Source organism: Gallinula chloropus (assembly GCF_964237585.1).
Source record: "Gallinula chloropus genome assembly, chromosome: 15".
NCBI classification, from domain to species: domain Eukaryota; kingdom Metazoa; phylum Chordata; class Aves; order Gruiformes; family Rallidae; genus Gallinula; species Gallinula chloropus.
In genome coordinates this window covers 4,493,250-4,507,924 of record NC_140100.1, presented here as the reverse complement: position 1 = coordinate 4,507,924, position 14,675 = coordinate 4,493,250, and the positions used below count along the sequence as shown (strand labels likewise).

Genomic DNA, 14,675 nt, shown 5'->3' with positions numbered 1-14,675 from the left:
TAAGGTGGATATTTTAGTTTTGGAGATAAAATATGCTCGTGCTTCTAGAAGGCTCTTTCTGGCCCAGACCAAGGTCTTTTGGTTGTAGGCAGGGAAGGACAGGTGGTCAGAAACGGTGTGAGAAGCAGGAAGGACACTGGTTATTCTTGCCAGAACCTGGTGTGTCTAATGACTTGGTAATTGAACAGAAAAGTGAAATTAGATAGCAAGAAAGACTTTTTGGGGTTTTGAGTAGCTCTTGCAGCCACAGAGCCTTGCCACAGGCAGAGGCCAAGAGCAGAGCTGGGTTCAAAGGAGGCTTAGACAAATTTATGGAAAATATGCAACTTCTAGGAATAGCCTTGAGGCAACACAAGTGTCTCACTGCTAATGGCCAGAGGCTGGCAGAGACCAAGGGAAGGTCTATGTTATACAAGCCCTAGTTGTTTCTCTGGCTTGAGGGGGTTTTTGTTTGCTCCTGCATGGCAAACCTACGTGTGCCTTTGCAGGATACTTTTCAGACAGACCTTTGCTCCCTTCCAGTGCAGATATTTCCATCTTTCCTCCAAGCAGATCTGAGTATCTATGTAGTTTGGGGATGATTGTTTTAGCATTGCTTTTTTTCTGGGGGGTTTCAGAGGATCCTTCCTGCGTTCCCAGAAATAGAACACAAACATCTACCACTCGGATGTTTTGTTAAGTTATTTTCATTAAAAAAAATAAACTCGCTTCCATCTGGGAATTTTGTTAAGTGCTTTAGATATGTTTTTAACTTCTCTGTATCCCATCACCAGGCGTGGATTTTAGCCAACTATTCCAGGGCTTGAACACACAGCTCTTAAGGGATGGTTGGAATCTGGCTCTGAAGCCCTCACCTGACTTTGTTCTGATAGACATCGCTCCAAGCTCCGCCTCCGCAGATCTGATTTCTCCCAAATGTTGTGAATATCTGGATTCCTGCCCAAATTTTGTCCGTTTGGGTCCAGCTTTATCCCCATCTCCATCTGGTCAGCAGAAGAGGCTTTCAAATCCAACAGACCTTCCGGGGTTCAGGTGGCCCTGGAGCAACAAGAGGGGCAGGACCAAGCACTGGGGGACCTATGCAGCCTGGGAAATTGCTACCCACCTACACAGGGTCTCATCAGGGGGTCAGATTAGATTCTCCCTGTTAGGAAAAGGGGATGTTTGCAGGAAGAGGTGACTCGCTGGTCTCAAATAGCATGTGGGTGACTCACAGCTCAGCTCCAGCAGCCAAGATGTGAGGTGACTGCAGCAAGAGTCATCCTTGGTGGCAGAACAAGTGGTGGTGGTGGCATGCCCAGCTCAGCAGGCACCAGAACTCCCTGGCAGGTGTACCCCTCCTCAGTGACAGCAGCTTTTCCTTTGCCTCCTTGCCAGCTGCAGCACAGAGAAGCACACATGGCAGCATATGTGTGTGTATAGATATATATATATATATATATGGGGTTTTTTTTCCTCCTTTCACTCTGTTAAGAAGCTGAAGTCTCAGGAGGAACATTATAATTTCCAGTGGAACCAGCTACCTTCCCACCTCTTTTTTTTTATTATTTTATTGTTGTTTGACATGCATATGCCTTTACTTTCCCGAATGAAGAGTGCCACTAACTACCTCTTAAAATATTATTACAGAGGGGTTGTATTCTACTGAGAATGGCATTTTTTGTAATAACCCCATTTTCCTTTTCACTTATTCTTACCTAAAAAGTTTCAGATTGCAGCTCATCCATCTCCCTGACACCCAAATCCCCTCTCACGTTTTCAAATTTATATATATATTGTTAACCCATTATTAGCCTATATTACCCAGGAAAAAAAAAAGGGGGGAAGCGTGAGAAAGGGCCAGGCCCTGAGTGGAGGTGTGGGATGCATGGAGGGGGGTACATCAATTTGGCTTGCTGGTTTGGGGAGATTTGTCTCCAAGGGAGTGGCTCCAGAGCCTGGTTTTCCTCTGCAGCCTCACTCTGCAAGGGACTTTGTGGGGACACCTCAGCGTCACAGGTGGAAGGTGACACCCCTCATTCTCTCCCAGGGTCTTGCTCCAGTGCCTGGTGGGCAGCTCCAGCCCGCTCTGCCTGGGGATGAGACTTGCTCTGCCCCCAGCCTGCCCGGACAGGAAAACAAGGGACCAAAGCCTGCGGAGGAGGAGAAAACCAAACTATCCCCACTGTTTCCTCCAGCTGGGGCAGAGAGGTCATTTTCTGAAGGATGTGCTTGTGTGAGCTCGTCCCAGAGGGGCAATGGTGATGCACGTGGTGCCAAATTCTCCCAGACCTGGGTTCCTGGGGTGGGAGGAGAAGGACAGGGATGGGGAATGGCTTGGGATGCAGAGGCAGACCTGGCAACTCTGTGCTGCCTGTGTGAGCTGGGACCTGTCCATCCCAGCCCATCCCAGTCCATTCCAGCTTCCCTAGAAGAAATCAGGAGGAGATTTTAGGCAGGCAGTGGGAGCAGCTGGAGGAGGTGCATCAGCACTTGGTGGCTTTTGCTCCTCTCTTCCTTGGAAATACGGAGTTCATCCGTGGCACCGTGTGGCTCCTCAGTTGGCAGTGAGGACAGAGGAGCTCAGCTCCCTGGTACCCGGGCAGGCAGAGGGGCATTCAGGAGAGGGAGGGCACCTTGCATTTGGTTATCACACAGCAGCAAGGACAGGCAGCATCCTGAGGACAGGAGGGAGGTTGTCAGAGATGAAGCTATACTCCACGAGCTTCTGAGCAAATTTGAAATGCAATCTTTAATGTGTGAAAATCTCTTAGGTTACGGGAAGGTGGCAGCTTTCTATTTTCATTAAGCTGTAATGAGTCACTTGCAGGGAAAGAAGAAAAGCTGTGTCTTCATTAAAGTTTCCCTTTTTTCCCTTGAAACTTGCAAGCAGCCGTGCACAGACCTGACAGTAAGCTGGTATTCCTATTTGTTATCCTCTTAAAAAAAATAACATAATCCTCACCAAAATCCCACCTACCCAACGCTCTGGGAAATATTTCTTCCTTCTCTCTTTCCCTTCGGTGCGTGTGTGTGTGTGTGTGTGTGTGGTTTTTATTATAACTTGCAGGCAACTGCTTAACATCAACAACAACAAGGAAACTTTGGCAGAAGCTGCCTCAAAGGATCCGTGCTCGAGATGTTCAATGAACTTCCTAGCTACCAATAATTCCAGTTGGCTGCTTTTCCTTGAGCTGCATCCTCCCGGCGTCGGGGTGTGGAAGTGGTCAGTGCCCCATCGCTCGCGGGGGCTCCACCAGCTGCACGAGGCTTCCCCGAACAGCAGCTCTTTGGGAATGGGTTTGGGGTGGGGGGGGAAGTGGGAGAAGTTTATTAGTTCTTTTCCTTCTTCTAAATGAAGCTACTTCTTGCAAGTCTAAATATTTACTGCCGTTCCTGCACACACACACACAAAATTTAATAAAACTATCTGTCGAGTGAGGTTCTGATTCCCAATTATTTTGCCTTCACAAAGTTTAAAAAAAAAAAATTAAAAAAAAAAACCCACCCAACTTTGTTTGTGCATTCTTACTGCAAACACAATGCCAACAATGGCTAAATAGACAGCATAATAAATAGCACCACAATGCCGACATAAAGGCCTTTCTGGTACTGCATACAAAATATAAACTGTGCCATGCCATTATTATTCCGGAGCCCTTGCTGAAACAGTGCAGTTGAAATTCCACCCCCAATGTGCACCTAATCAGCCATTCAGAGCCCCTTAATGACTTGTCAGTTCTTTGCCCTGCCATTTTCTGTCCAATTAATTCTTTTATTGTGCACCGGATAAAGGAAGACAAAGGCCTTCCATGCAATAATGAATCATTAAAATTCAGCAGCTCCTCTCTTGTGCTCTTGGCTCCTCACCAGCAATTCAGGCTGTTTCGCATTCGTTATGTGTGTGGTGGTTAAAATTCACTCTACCTCAAACAAGACCTTTCAAAATGCTTAACCCTTTCCTGGGTGAAGACCTCCATCGCTACGCTGGGAATTTAGACATCCACACACCGAAAAAAAGGGAGGGGAAAAAGAAAAAAAAAGAGGAGGGGGACGAGCGAGGGGAGGAGAAAGGCAGGCAGAGGTATTTTGGGTAAATGTTTTAATATCACGTCGCTGACAGTCACAATATTGCCTGCGCGCACAGCCACAAACAAATACGGGGAGCGGGAGCCGATGCCAGCGCGGCTGAGCGCAGCCGGGCTGCGGAGCCGCGGCGGGACGGGGGTGCGGGTACCATCACCCCCGCCCGGACCGCACTTTCTGACCCACGCCGGCGGCTTTGCATCGCTTTCCCTAAACCAACACAAACCCCCCGGAGCGGGCGGCGGAGGCAGGGAGGGACACCCTCTTGTTTTGGATTAGGAGTGGCTTGTTTTTCATTCCTAATTGGTTTAAGATAAACTGAAAGAAGCGGCTTTTAAACCTGAATAAGTGTGTCCAACTGGCTTTTTCTTTTTTTTTTTCCACGGGCTTCACTAAATCAGGTCAAAACCAACACTCCAGTTAAGCCAGTGACACACTGTGCATGGCTGAGCTCCGCAGCCATATGGGAGCGGCTTAATAGGGGTCAGCAGGAATGCCGGCGGCTCTTTCAAGCGCGGGGAGGGCAGAGCCCCGCTTTCGGCGGCACCCACCGGTTTTTATCCAAGTGCCAAACCCTTTCTGAGCAACAGCCCCCAGGCTGGTGGCAACCACCATCCCACGGGTGACGCCTGTCCCACCCTGCGGTGGCTTCTCCTGCAGGCACCCCGGCAGGCAGGTAGCACCAGAAGCTGGGGGTAACTTTGCTTCCCGAGCCCTGTTAAAACTGGGCTGCATGGTTTCATGGAAACTCATTGCCTGCCGTTTCCCTCCTCGTGCAGCGAAGTTCTGCAAAGAAATAAACTCACGTTCTCTCCAAAGCCACAAAACCAGCCGCTGCTCCAGCCACAGCCCCAGTGCTGAAGTCCACACTTCTCCATCAATACTCTGATGGAAACCTCATGGCCTGAGCCCCACCACCAGCCCCCCTGGCTGGCCAAAGGGCTGTCATTCATGAAAACCCATGCTCACCCTCAGGGAGCAGCTCCTGCATCACATCACATCGCAGAGCCAGGGATTGCCCTGCAACCTCTATGGCTCAGGCGCGGGCTGGGGTGTCAGGAGGGGAGCAAAACAAAGCCATTTGTAGGAAGCACCATTTTCCCTGGTTTGTGCTCCAGGGGACTATTTTCTTCGTTCCTGCTGACTCATTTGGGAAATGGCTTCCCCTAGCCAAGCCTCAGCCTCTGCCACTTGGTGCCATCCTAATTCCTGTGTGTAACATGCATAAAGGGGTCTAAAAATGACACCGACCCAGCTTAGCTGGGCAGTGGCAGAGATGGACCACGTCTCCCCAGCTCCTGCGGTCCTGTGCACCTTCCCTCACTCATTAATTGGGGTCTGTGTGATGAACACCCCGAAAAGCTTGTGGAGTCTCTACAGGATCTCCAAGGAAGATCAAAGCAGTGGTGAGGTCTCTCTTGGAAGCTGGGGATCCTCCGTGCATCACTCATGCAGCAGTCAGGAGTTGATGTGAAACTCCCTGCTTTCACTCCCTTCTGCTGGTGAATCCAGGCTTAAGAATTTGCTTTCAAAGAGACCTCAATCAACTGGAAGGCTGAAAATAGGACAATATTGGATTTCCCTTAAAGACTTCACAGAGGGCTGGGTACATCCAGGCTCCCTGGGGACCACAGCACCTCTTCAGCTCACGCACCCTTGTCTAAGCAGCCCCTACAAGCTGCTCCCGTAGCCACCAAGCCTTCCCCACCAAGCTCCCACACTGCTCCTTCTGCTTCCAAAATCTCTCCAGCTTTGCACATCAGCACAGCTCTGCCCTATGTGGGAAGGGCTGTCCCGTACCCCCACTCCCGTGGCCCCACATCTCGTAGCAGAGCGGAGCTGTGGGTTGGCTCTGGTGAGCCTGGCTGGAAAAGCCAGACATCCCAAGGAGGATCACCCATAGACACAGAGCAGGAATATACCCATGCAGAAGTTGATTAAAACTGAATGCTGTCACAGAAATGTCATTTAAGAATTTCTTTACCATAAACCTGATACACAACTGTAAAAAACGTGTAACAAAAGTTGATATCACTCCAGGAAAAATTATAATAAGGAGGATGGGAAGGGACTTTTTCCACCCTGCAGAAGGAATGTGGATGCGGTCTATAAAATTAATTTCCTCTTTCTTACTAAACAGTACCTCCTGAGCAATTCAGATAAATAGCAACATTCATTATTCTCTGCACCAAAAATAATTTAAAAAAAAAGAGGAACTTTTATCGCTTGTCTATTCCTGCAATTATCTTGAGAACCCTTTTTTGTTGACAGCCAGAGGTCAAAAGCCGGTCTTGGTTTCACCTGATCCCATTGACTTCTGCAGAGACATTCCAGATTCACGCCAACACAAGAGCCATCAGAGCCGAGCTCGGGACACACAATGCTGCCATTCACGTCAGGAAGGCGCTGGGCTCATGGAAAATCACTTCTCTTTCTGCAGACGGTATCTACGCATAAAAGAGGAGAAAAGGACAATGCATGAAAATGCATTTGTACAAACAGCATGAATTTCAAATCAAATTGCTCTTCTCTGGATGTAAACTGTGGCCCCGGCCAGTGATTTCCTCCTAGGGAAATGAAATGGGAGACTCGTATGTTTAAGTGTAAATCTAGGTGTGGAGAATGAACTCCTAGTGCTCCTAGAAATTTCCAGTGCACCCTAAAGCCCAAGTCACTGGAATCAGTCAGGCCAGGGAATTTTACCTGCCTAACACCTTCCTGAACATACCTTTTGTACCCTCTTTGAATTTTACTCCACAGCAGAAGTGCGGTGAGTATCCCCTACCCCAAGGGCAGGAGGTAAAACCTTCCCTGTCACCATTAAGCAGCAGTTACCCAAACGGGAGCTGCCTCCAGGAGCTGCAGGGGGGTCTCCAAGGCTCATATCATACTTGTACCTGCAGAAGGGTATGGATGTATAGCATTTTATCCCTTCATATGCCAGTAAGAGCTAACCTGATTTTGCAAAGCTTCTAGAAAGCAAATGGATTAAACCCTGTGTGTTTCATCTGTGCATTCCTTGGAGCAGTCGCCAGGCTGGCCCAGGGCTCCCGCAGCCCTCGCAGGAGGAGAGCACGGCTCCCACACAAGCACCCCACAGCTCTTGGCTGCCCCAAGGACGTGGCACACCCTGGGTATCACCTCAGCCCACGGCTGGTACCACACACCGGGAGAGGAATTAAAAAGGAGAGAGGGCAAAGGTTGGTGATGTTCCCCAAGCCTGGAACCAGACCCCATCCCGCTGGGTGCACAGACCCACTTCAACAGGGGTCACAAATGCTTCAGTGCAATTTTTAATTGCAGTATTTCTGGGTGATTTACAATGCCATCCCATACAGACATTTTTACTCTGCTTTAAAGATTAATTCAGGTATCCCTGAAGTCACTGCAAGCTTCACTATAAACATCAAGGACAAAGTAAAGGTAAGCATTGACATTCCCATTGCACCCTTCTTTCCTTCTCCAAAGCTTTGCAGAGAAAGCCCTACCCCAACACCCAGCACTGGCAGAGCCAAAACACGTCTATTCTTCAAGCATGGGTTAGGGTAAGACTTGAAAGTTGCATTGTAACCAGAGGGAGGAGGAAGGAGGAAAGAAAGGCTCCTCTGAAAGTTATTCTGCAGCTTTGGCTTATAGCGTAATAAAGTCATTTTGCCAGGAGTTTTGTAAATGAGCGCAGAGAAAATGGTGTCCAGTTACAGACACTCTGGCAAGATAGCTCTTGGCAGATACTGTGAGCAGCAAACTTGCATTGGGACACAGGCGCTCAGACTTCGTTAAAGTTCTTGAGCTTCATTAATTGTCATCACATTTATTTTCCCCCCTGTTAAAACATTTCCCACAGCACTGCACCGCATCCAAGTCTTGAGCACATTTCTCAGGCAGGGGAATTTCCCTCATCCCAAATGTTTCCTTCCCTCATCCCAAACCTTTTCTCCTAGTTAGGGCTCAGCCTGAGAATCTTGCACCCATTTGTACCAGTAAAACCGAACTGCAACTTTGCTTATATAACAAAATAAGAAGAGTCACAAGCTATTATACTGACTGCATTTAAAAACAAAACCACTACATGCAACATGTAATTCTGCTGCTATTGGAATTAAGAGGAGTTTACAAGGGCCCAGCAACCAGAAAACAGAACTTGTGCCTGTAAAATTCCTATGTGCTGTACAGTACAAAACAAACTCAGTCTAAAATCATCCATCCTGACCTTGCAAACCCTTCCTCATGTGAGCAGTCTCAATGAAATCCTATGAAATCCTTGGGATTACGGGCATGGAAATATACTTCTCAAGGAAGCAAAAAAGAAAAGGAAATTTTAAAATCTCTCATAGTAAAGCACCGTTCAAGTACAGGGAAAGGGAGCAAGGGGAAAAAAAAACCCACCCCAAACCAACATATTCAGAGAACTAACAAAAAAGGATGAACACCTTTTTATTCTGAATAGGCTGCCTCTTCCAAAGCTGCTCTCCGCATTTCTTTTCAGCGCAGAAATAGGCTCAAGCAGAAAGAAAACAGAACACGTACTTGATAAAAAGCAATTTTTAATTTTATCAAATTGATCTGTACAAAAGTTAGCATTGCTTAGGCAGAAGCTAGTGAAGAGAACAGATAAGTAACAGCCAAAGTCTTTTAAACTTTATACAGAAAAATAGATTGCATAAAAATGAGTTTTCTGTATTTTCCCCCACCCCCACGTCCCCAAAAGGAAATATGCAAAAAATATTTTTAGAAAAAAGAGTAGGAAACGTAGAAAAGGTAAAAAGATGATAACCTCTGAAATGTGTTTTTAGATTTACAAAGTTTTAAAAGGCACAAGTTACCATAAAATAGATGGTTATTATATGCTCAGCATACAATGGAAGAAGTAGAAATATATCAATGAAATATTAGTCTAAAACTAAGTACCTAAACATTTTTTTTTTTTTTAGTGGAGAAGATTTTAGTTTCACAGCTTGATGGATGAAATCTGGTCCCTAGAAGCCAAAATTAAAGCAGAAGTTGATCATTTCTCATTAAATTACATCGCCCTATAAAGTAGTCCTGGTTCTGAACGCGTACGAAGAGTCTGCAACGCCTCGAATCCCATCTCAACGCCCCAAAGCGGGTAGCCGGAAAAAAAATCGCCTGCTCCTTTCTCCAATCATTTCAGCCTCCCAATTTAATTAGTAACTTTCCCCACCTCATTATTTTACATTCCCCTTTGAGTTTCCTTCTCGGCGCCCAGGTCTGCGATGGGCAGATGCGTTCAGTCCCTCTCTCAAACACGGCTGCTGCAGCGGCTCAAAACGAAAAAAACCCAAAAGCCAACGAAAATCTCTAGACTCATAACACCATTTTATTGTATCATCTCCACTATTTTTATGCTCCCTTCCCACCCCATCTTTAAAATCTTTTTAAATTCTACTTTTTTTTTTGCACGAAATTACTTCATTAATTAAAAGACAAAATAATACAGAACATAAATACATATTTAACAGGTTTAAAAAAAAAAACCCAACGAAACAACAAAACACTTTTAAGCTTCCAAAAAACAAAACGAAATGTTAATTACAGCCAAACCTTGCTTAGAAGAACTCTTGACTAAAAAAAAAAAAAACAACACAACAAACACTTCAGACATTGAATTGGTTGGTCCCACCAGACTCGTTTGTTCCCACGAGATCGTTACACGGAATAGCCGGGTTTTCGGGTTCCATCCGCGTTGGTCCGAGTGAGTTCTTGCCCTCAAGGTTGGTCCGTTCCTCACATTGCAATAGACCCTGAAAGTCTCGAACAGCTAGTTAATTTTTTTAATTCTTCCCCCCCCCTCCTTTTCCCACCCCCCTGCTCCACTTTTGCACTTGTCAACTTCCACGACGAGTAAGTTCAGTTCAGTCCTCACAGAGGAGTCGAATGGTTTTGTCCTTCATTTATTCAAAAGGAATCACCGGCCCTTTTTTTTGTTTGCTTGTTTTGTTTTTCTAGTTATTTTCTTTTAAAATTTGTTTAAATTGTATTAATTAAAGAAAAATAGAGCTCTGTCCTTTCGGAGAGTTTTGAAGCAAGGGGACATCCAGTCACAACGAGCAGAGTTCCCAGTGGCTCAGGAGGCACTTCGGAAACTATCGCGGCACTCCACGCTCTTCATCTTCATTCCTTCATTAGTGCATACGTTGGGGAAGCCCTCGGGGCCTCCACGCATCCTTTAAGGCCTCGTCAGGGTCGTATAGACCGGCTGGTCCCAGTTAGCGGTGGGGCTGTGGGCCGGCGGGATGGACAAGCCGTTGAGGATGGGTGTTGCGTAGGGACGGCGGGAGGAGTGGAAATAAGGATACTGGTAAATGCTGGAGGGGTATCCAGGGTAGGGGTTGTAGTAGTTGGAGCTCTGGAGGTCCGTGTAGTCACACTGGGAGCTGGAGAAGGAGGCAGCGGCCGTGGCGGTGGAGGCGGTGGTGGCACAAGCCTGGGCGCTGTAGGAGCCGTAGTCGGAGTGTGCGGGGGAGCCGTGGGACTGGTCGCTGTAGTGGCTGGGGCTCAGCTGCTCCGTTTTGATGTGCGGCCTTTGCTGGCCCGAGTCAGCAGACGATGGCGATGCCGAGGCCGGGCTTTTGTGAGTCCAGACCTGGTTGGTCCCACCGGTGCCCGTGGCTGAGTGAGAGTAGGATGTGCCGTAGGAGCCGGCAGCGGCGTTGGGGCCATGGTCGGCCGGCATGGCAGCATGGCCATTGAGTGGCAGGTACTGGTCAAACTCATGCACGTCGAAGGTCTCCATGTTGTTGATGACCTCGCTGCTCAGCTCTGAGATGTCCACGTTGCTGAAGTCAATGTTCTGGCGGCCACTCTCCACGAGGCGGCGGCCCTCGTGCTTCAGCTCCTGCTTGCTGCCGTGGTGGAGGTCAGTTTTGGGGGTGGTGGGTGGGGTGGGTGGCCCATGGGTCTGGCCTGGGGATGAAAGGACAGCAAGGCTTTAATGAGAGCGACCACAGAACACCCAGCTATTTCAAGGACAATTAGAGAAATGTACATTTCTTCCCCCTGCTATCTCAAGAGGGGAAGGGGGATTTAAATCTGTGGCCCCGCGTTGGAGGTGGCTGATGTACTGCAACCATGGACCACGTCCTCAGCTGGGGTAAACCCCACACAGGCAATGGTTCTTAGCTCAGGGGAGAAGCCAGGGAGCACACTGTGCCCATCAGCATCACTCTGGGACACAGCAGGACACCACCAGCTGTACAAACTCCCCCTCGCCTGGGAAGATGAGCTGGGGGTGGATTGATACGGACCCACTCAGTCTCAGTCTCTCCCTGCCAGCAGCCTGAAGCCAGCCCAGCTCTCCCAGAGGCAGAGAAGCCGTCCCGGCAGAGCAGGACAGGGCCGGGATCCCCAGCCAGGCTGGGTGAGAGCGCAGACGCGTCTGAAGCTGCAGGACGTTCGCAATCCTCCTGGAATCTGTCAACACGCACCCTGTGCCAATTCGCAGCGCTGCCGAGAAGCGGGGAGCTGCGGGGGAAAGCCGCGTCTCCCAGACCCACTGCCCCTCGCAGCCTTCACAGGGCCAGCAGATTATTAACCCTTATTAGCTCGCAATTAATCCTCCTGCTCCCGGGCTCTCTGGGAAACCGGGGTCCCTGCACTTTGGGGACTTCCTATTGCACAGTCAGCTCTGTAAGCACTGACTAAGTAAAAGCCCTGGCCACACTCACAGCTTGGTGGCAAAACCACAGCTCTCGGGGTGACGAGTCCTGCTTTCGGACAGCCCCAATCCCACTGATATTCATTTGGGGGGCAGATGAGCCTGTACCTGCCAGCGGGTTCACGTCCCAAACCAACGTGCCTGGGACCTGCAGATTCTCTTTTGCCCGTGGAGCCCTTTACCTGTGTGATCGCCGTGATGGTGGGAATCGGCCATGCCTCCCAGCCCGCTGTCTGCTTTGTAGATCTGCGTGCCCGCGTGGTGGCTGAGCTCAGCTCCAGAGTCAGAGTCGCTCTGCCCGGCTTTTACGCTTTTCCTCCTCCGTGGCTGGTATTTATAATCCGGGTGATCCTTTTTGTGCTGGACCCTGAGCCGCTCAGCTTCTTCCACAAAAGGACGTTTCTCATTTTCGCTTAGCAAACTGGTTTGGGAAGGATTTTTTTTTGATAAGGAGGAAGAGGGGAAAAAAAAATAAACCAAAAAAACCAACGTTAATATCTTTTCCTTAGAAGTTTTCAGGCTATTTTTCAGACTCACACTTCTCTACTTCCCATATACTATTCTGAGCAATGAGAAAGTTAATTCCAAAACGGATTTGCCATGGGAAAGAAGAGCTGCACTTTGTTGAAAAAATGTATTAAAATGCCAGTTATGGAGGCGCAAAAAAAGCCTGACCACTATGAATAACAACTGGGCAAACCAAAATCCTCCTACCCTGTTTTAAACGCTTTTACCAATTATTATTCCTCTGTTGGCCCTACAAATGCCGCCTGTGACAAACAACGCTGCCCATTTCCAGCTTTGATTAGTGATTACAAAGAAATCACAACGACAACAGCGATGGGAATTATTTCTTTCAAAACTTTCCCCCACCCGGACATCTCTCTGCTCACTCCTGGAGAGCCTCAAGCGGCAGCAGGAGCATCGCTGGCCCGAGTGGGCAAGAAAGATGCAAGTTTGGTACAACCAGACATGACCGAATATACCACGGGGTAAAACGTGGCTCCGTCGCACAGCCTCGGGAAGCAGAGCGCACTCAGCTGCTGCCCAGCCAAAAAAGTTTGTGTCGGTGGGCTGTGCTGAGCATTGCAAGCACACAGATAAGGAGGGAAATTAGAAAGAAGATTAAAATAAGTGCTTAAAATCGGCTTGTGGGTTTTACAGTTTGTTATGCAGCAAGTAAACAAGCTGAGGGGGGAAAAAAACCTCTTTTAGAAAAAGCTACTGTAAAAGAGCGATTTTATAAGTCTCCATCTCCTGGCGACAGGGACACGGGAAACCCTAGTCAGGAGAGGAAAGGGCCCAGGCTGCACATCTCAGTGATGGAGCGGGGAAAATCCACGCGTGACACAGCCCTGGAGAGCCAGCTGTGGGTGCCCGGGCCGCTGCACGGGGGCTTTTTCGGAGCAGGGACTGGCATGTCCTTTGCAGTGTGCCCACAGGCTCTGGGGGATTTCTGCACTTCAGCTTGAAACGCTTCAAGAATCCCCCGTGGGCACGGGGGCGAGAAAGGAAAAACAAACCGCCAAAACCCGAAAGGGAGATTTATGAAAAAAAAAAAAAAAAAAGAAAGAAAAACTATTTTAAAAAGCTGTGGGAGAGGGAATCCAGCCGCGCATCCGGACCCAGAGTCCCCGGCGCTTCCTCGGACAGCCCGCGGGGGTCCCCCCGGCCCGGCCCCGCAGCGAGGGGAGCGGGAGGGTGTCTGTGCGCGGCTCCCGTGCCCTCAACCCGGAGCGTAGCGGTGTCCCGCGGAGGGATGCGGGGCCCGAGCGAGGACGCGCGGCGCGGAGCGGTGTCCCGCGGAGGGATGCGGGACTCGGGACTCACCGCCAGAGCTTGCCCAGTGTCTTGCTGAGCTCGGCGTTGTGCAGATGCGGGTACTGGTCGGCCAGCTTCCTGCGGGCGGCCTGCGCCCACACCATGAAGGCGTTCATGGGCCGCTTGACGTGCGGCTTAGCTTTGAGCGATCCGTTGCCGCGGACGGGCATGGGCACCAGGCTCCAGTCGTAGCCCTTCAGCACCTGCGAGACGGCGTCGCGGATGCAGGCGGGGAAGCGCTCGTCCACCTCTGCCGCATCCACCTTAGCACCCAGCGGAGCGGCGCCGGGCGGACGCGGGGCGGGCGCGGGGGCGCAGCCCAGACCCTCGGAGCCGGCGGGGGACAGCGGCGAGTCGGAGTCCGAGTCCACGTGGGACATGGAGCTGGTGGTGCCCGCGGGGCTGCACGGAGCATCCAGCGCTTTGTCGTGCTCTTCGGTCATGTTGAGCATTGGTGGCCGCGGGAGGGGCGGATTGGGAGGAGGAAGTGGGGGGAAAAGGGGCCGAGGGGCAGAGCCGCCCCGAGGGCGACGATGTGCCCGGGCGGAGCGGCGGGGGCCGCGCACCCCTCCGCGGGTGCCTGAAGATCGAAGGAAAAAGAATCTTAAAAAAGGAAAAACCTCTCTAAGAATAAAAGTGAAAGGCACAAACGCGGAAAAATCAGCCGAAAAGCGGAAAAATCAGCCGAAAAGCGGAAAACAACCCCAAGCAGTCCTGCTCCGTGCCGGCGCCCGGCCCGCTCCGCTCCGCGTCCCCGCGCCCGGCCCGCCGCCGCGCTCCACGTCCAGTGCGAAACTCGGCCCCCGCCAACAAGTTACTTTAAGGCGAGGGCAAGCGGCCCCTCCCCCGGCGCCGCTTCCGATTGGCGGAGCTGGAGGGCTTATTTACATAAGGGGCGGGGCGCGCCACCGGCGGGCCCGCGCTGTCTGCCCGCCCGCTCGCCGCACTCCCGCAGCTCCACCGACCGGACCCGCTGCCGCCGCCGAGAGGTGCCGCCGCCCGGGGGGTGGCTGGACGCGGCCCGTCCGCGGAAGGGGGCCTCTTTTGGGGGTGTGTGGAGTCCCCTCTGCTTTTATCGCCGCAAATCTCCGGTGTGGGGGGCGGGGGGAGGTCC

The 14,675-nt window shown here is 50.4% G+C and overlaps 1 protein-coding gene across 1 annotated transcript; it reads right to left on the bottom strand.

Moving 5' to 3' along the window:
* Positions 1-10,252: 10,252 nt before the first annotated feature.
* Positions 10,253-14,013, bottom strand: SOX8 (SRY-box transcription factor 8; the record flags this gene model as incomplete). The annotated part of the gene is made up of 3 exons (XM_084271191.1): positions 10,253-10,989; positions 11,923-12,161; positions 13,571-14,013. The coding sequence occupies 3 exons, from the start codon at positions 14,011-14,013 to the stop codon at positions 10,253-10,255; spliced, it is 1,419 nt and encodes a 472-aa protein (XP_084127317.1).
* Between the last annotated feature and the right edge of the window lie 662 nt (positions 14,014-14,675).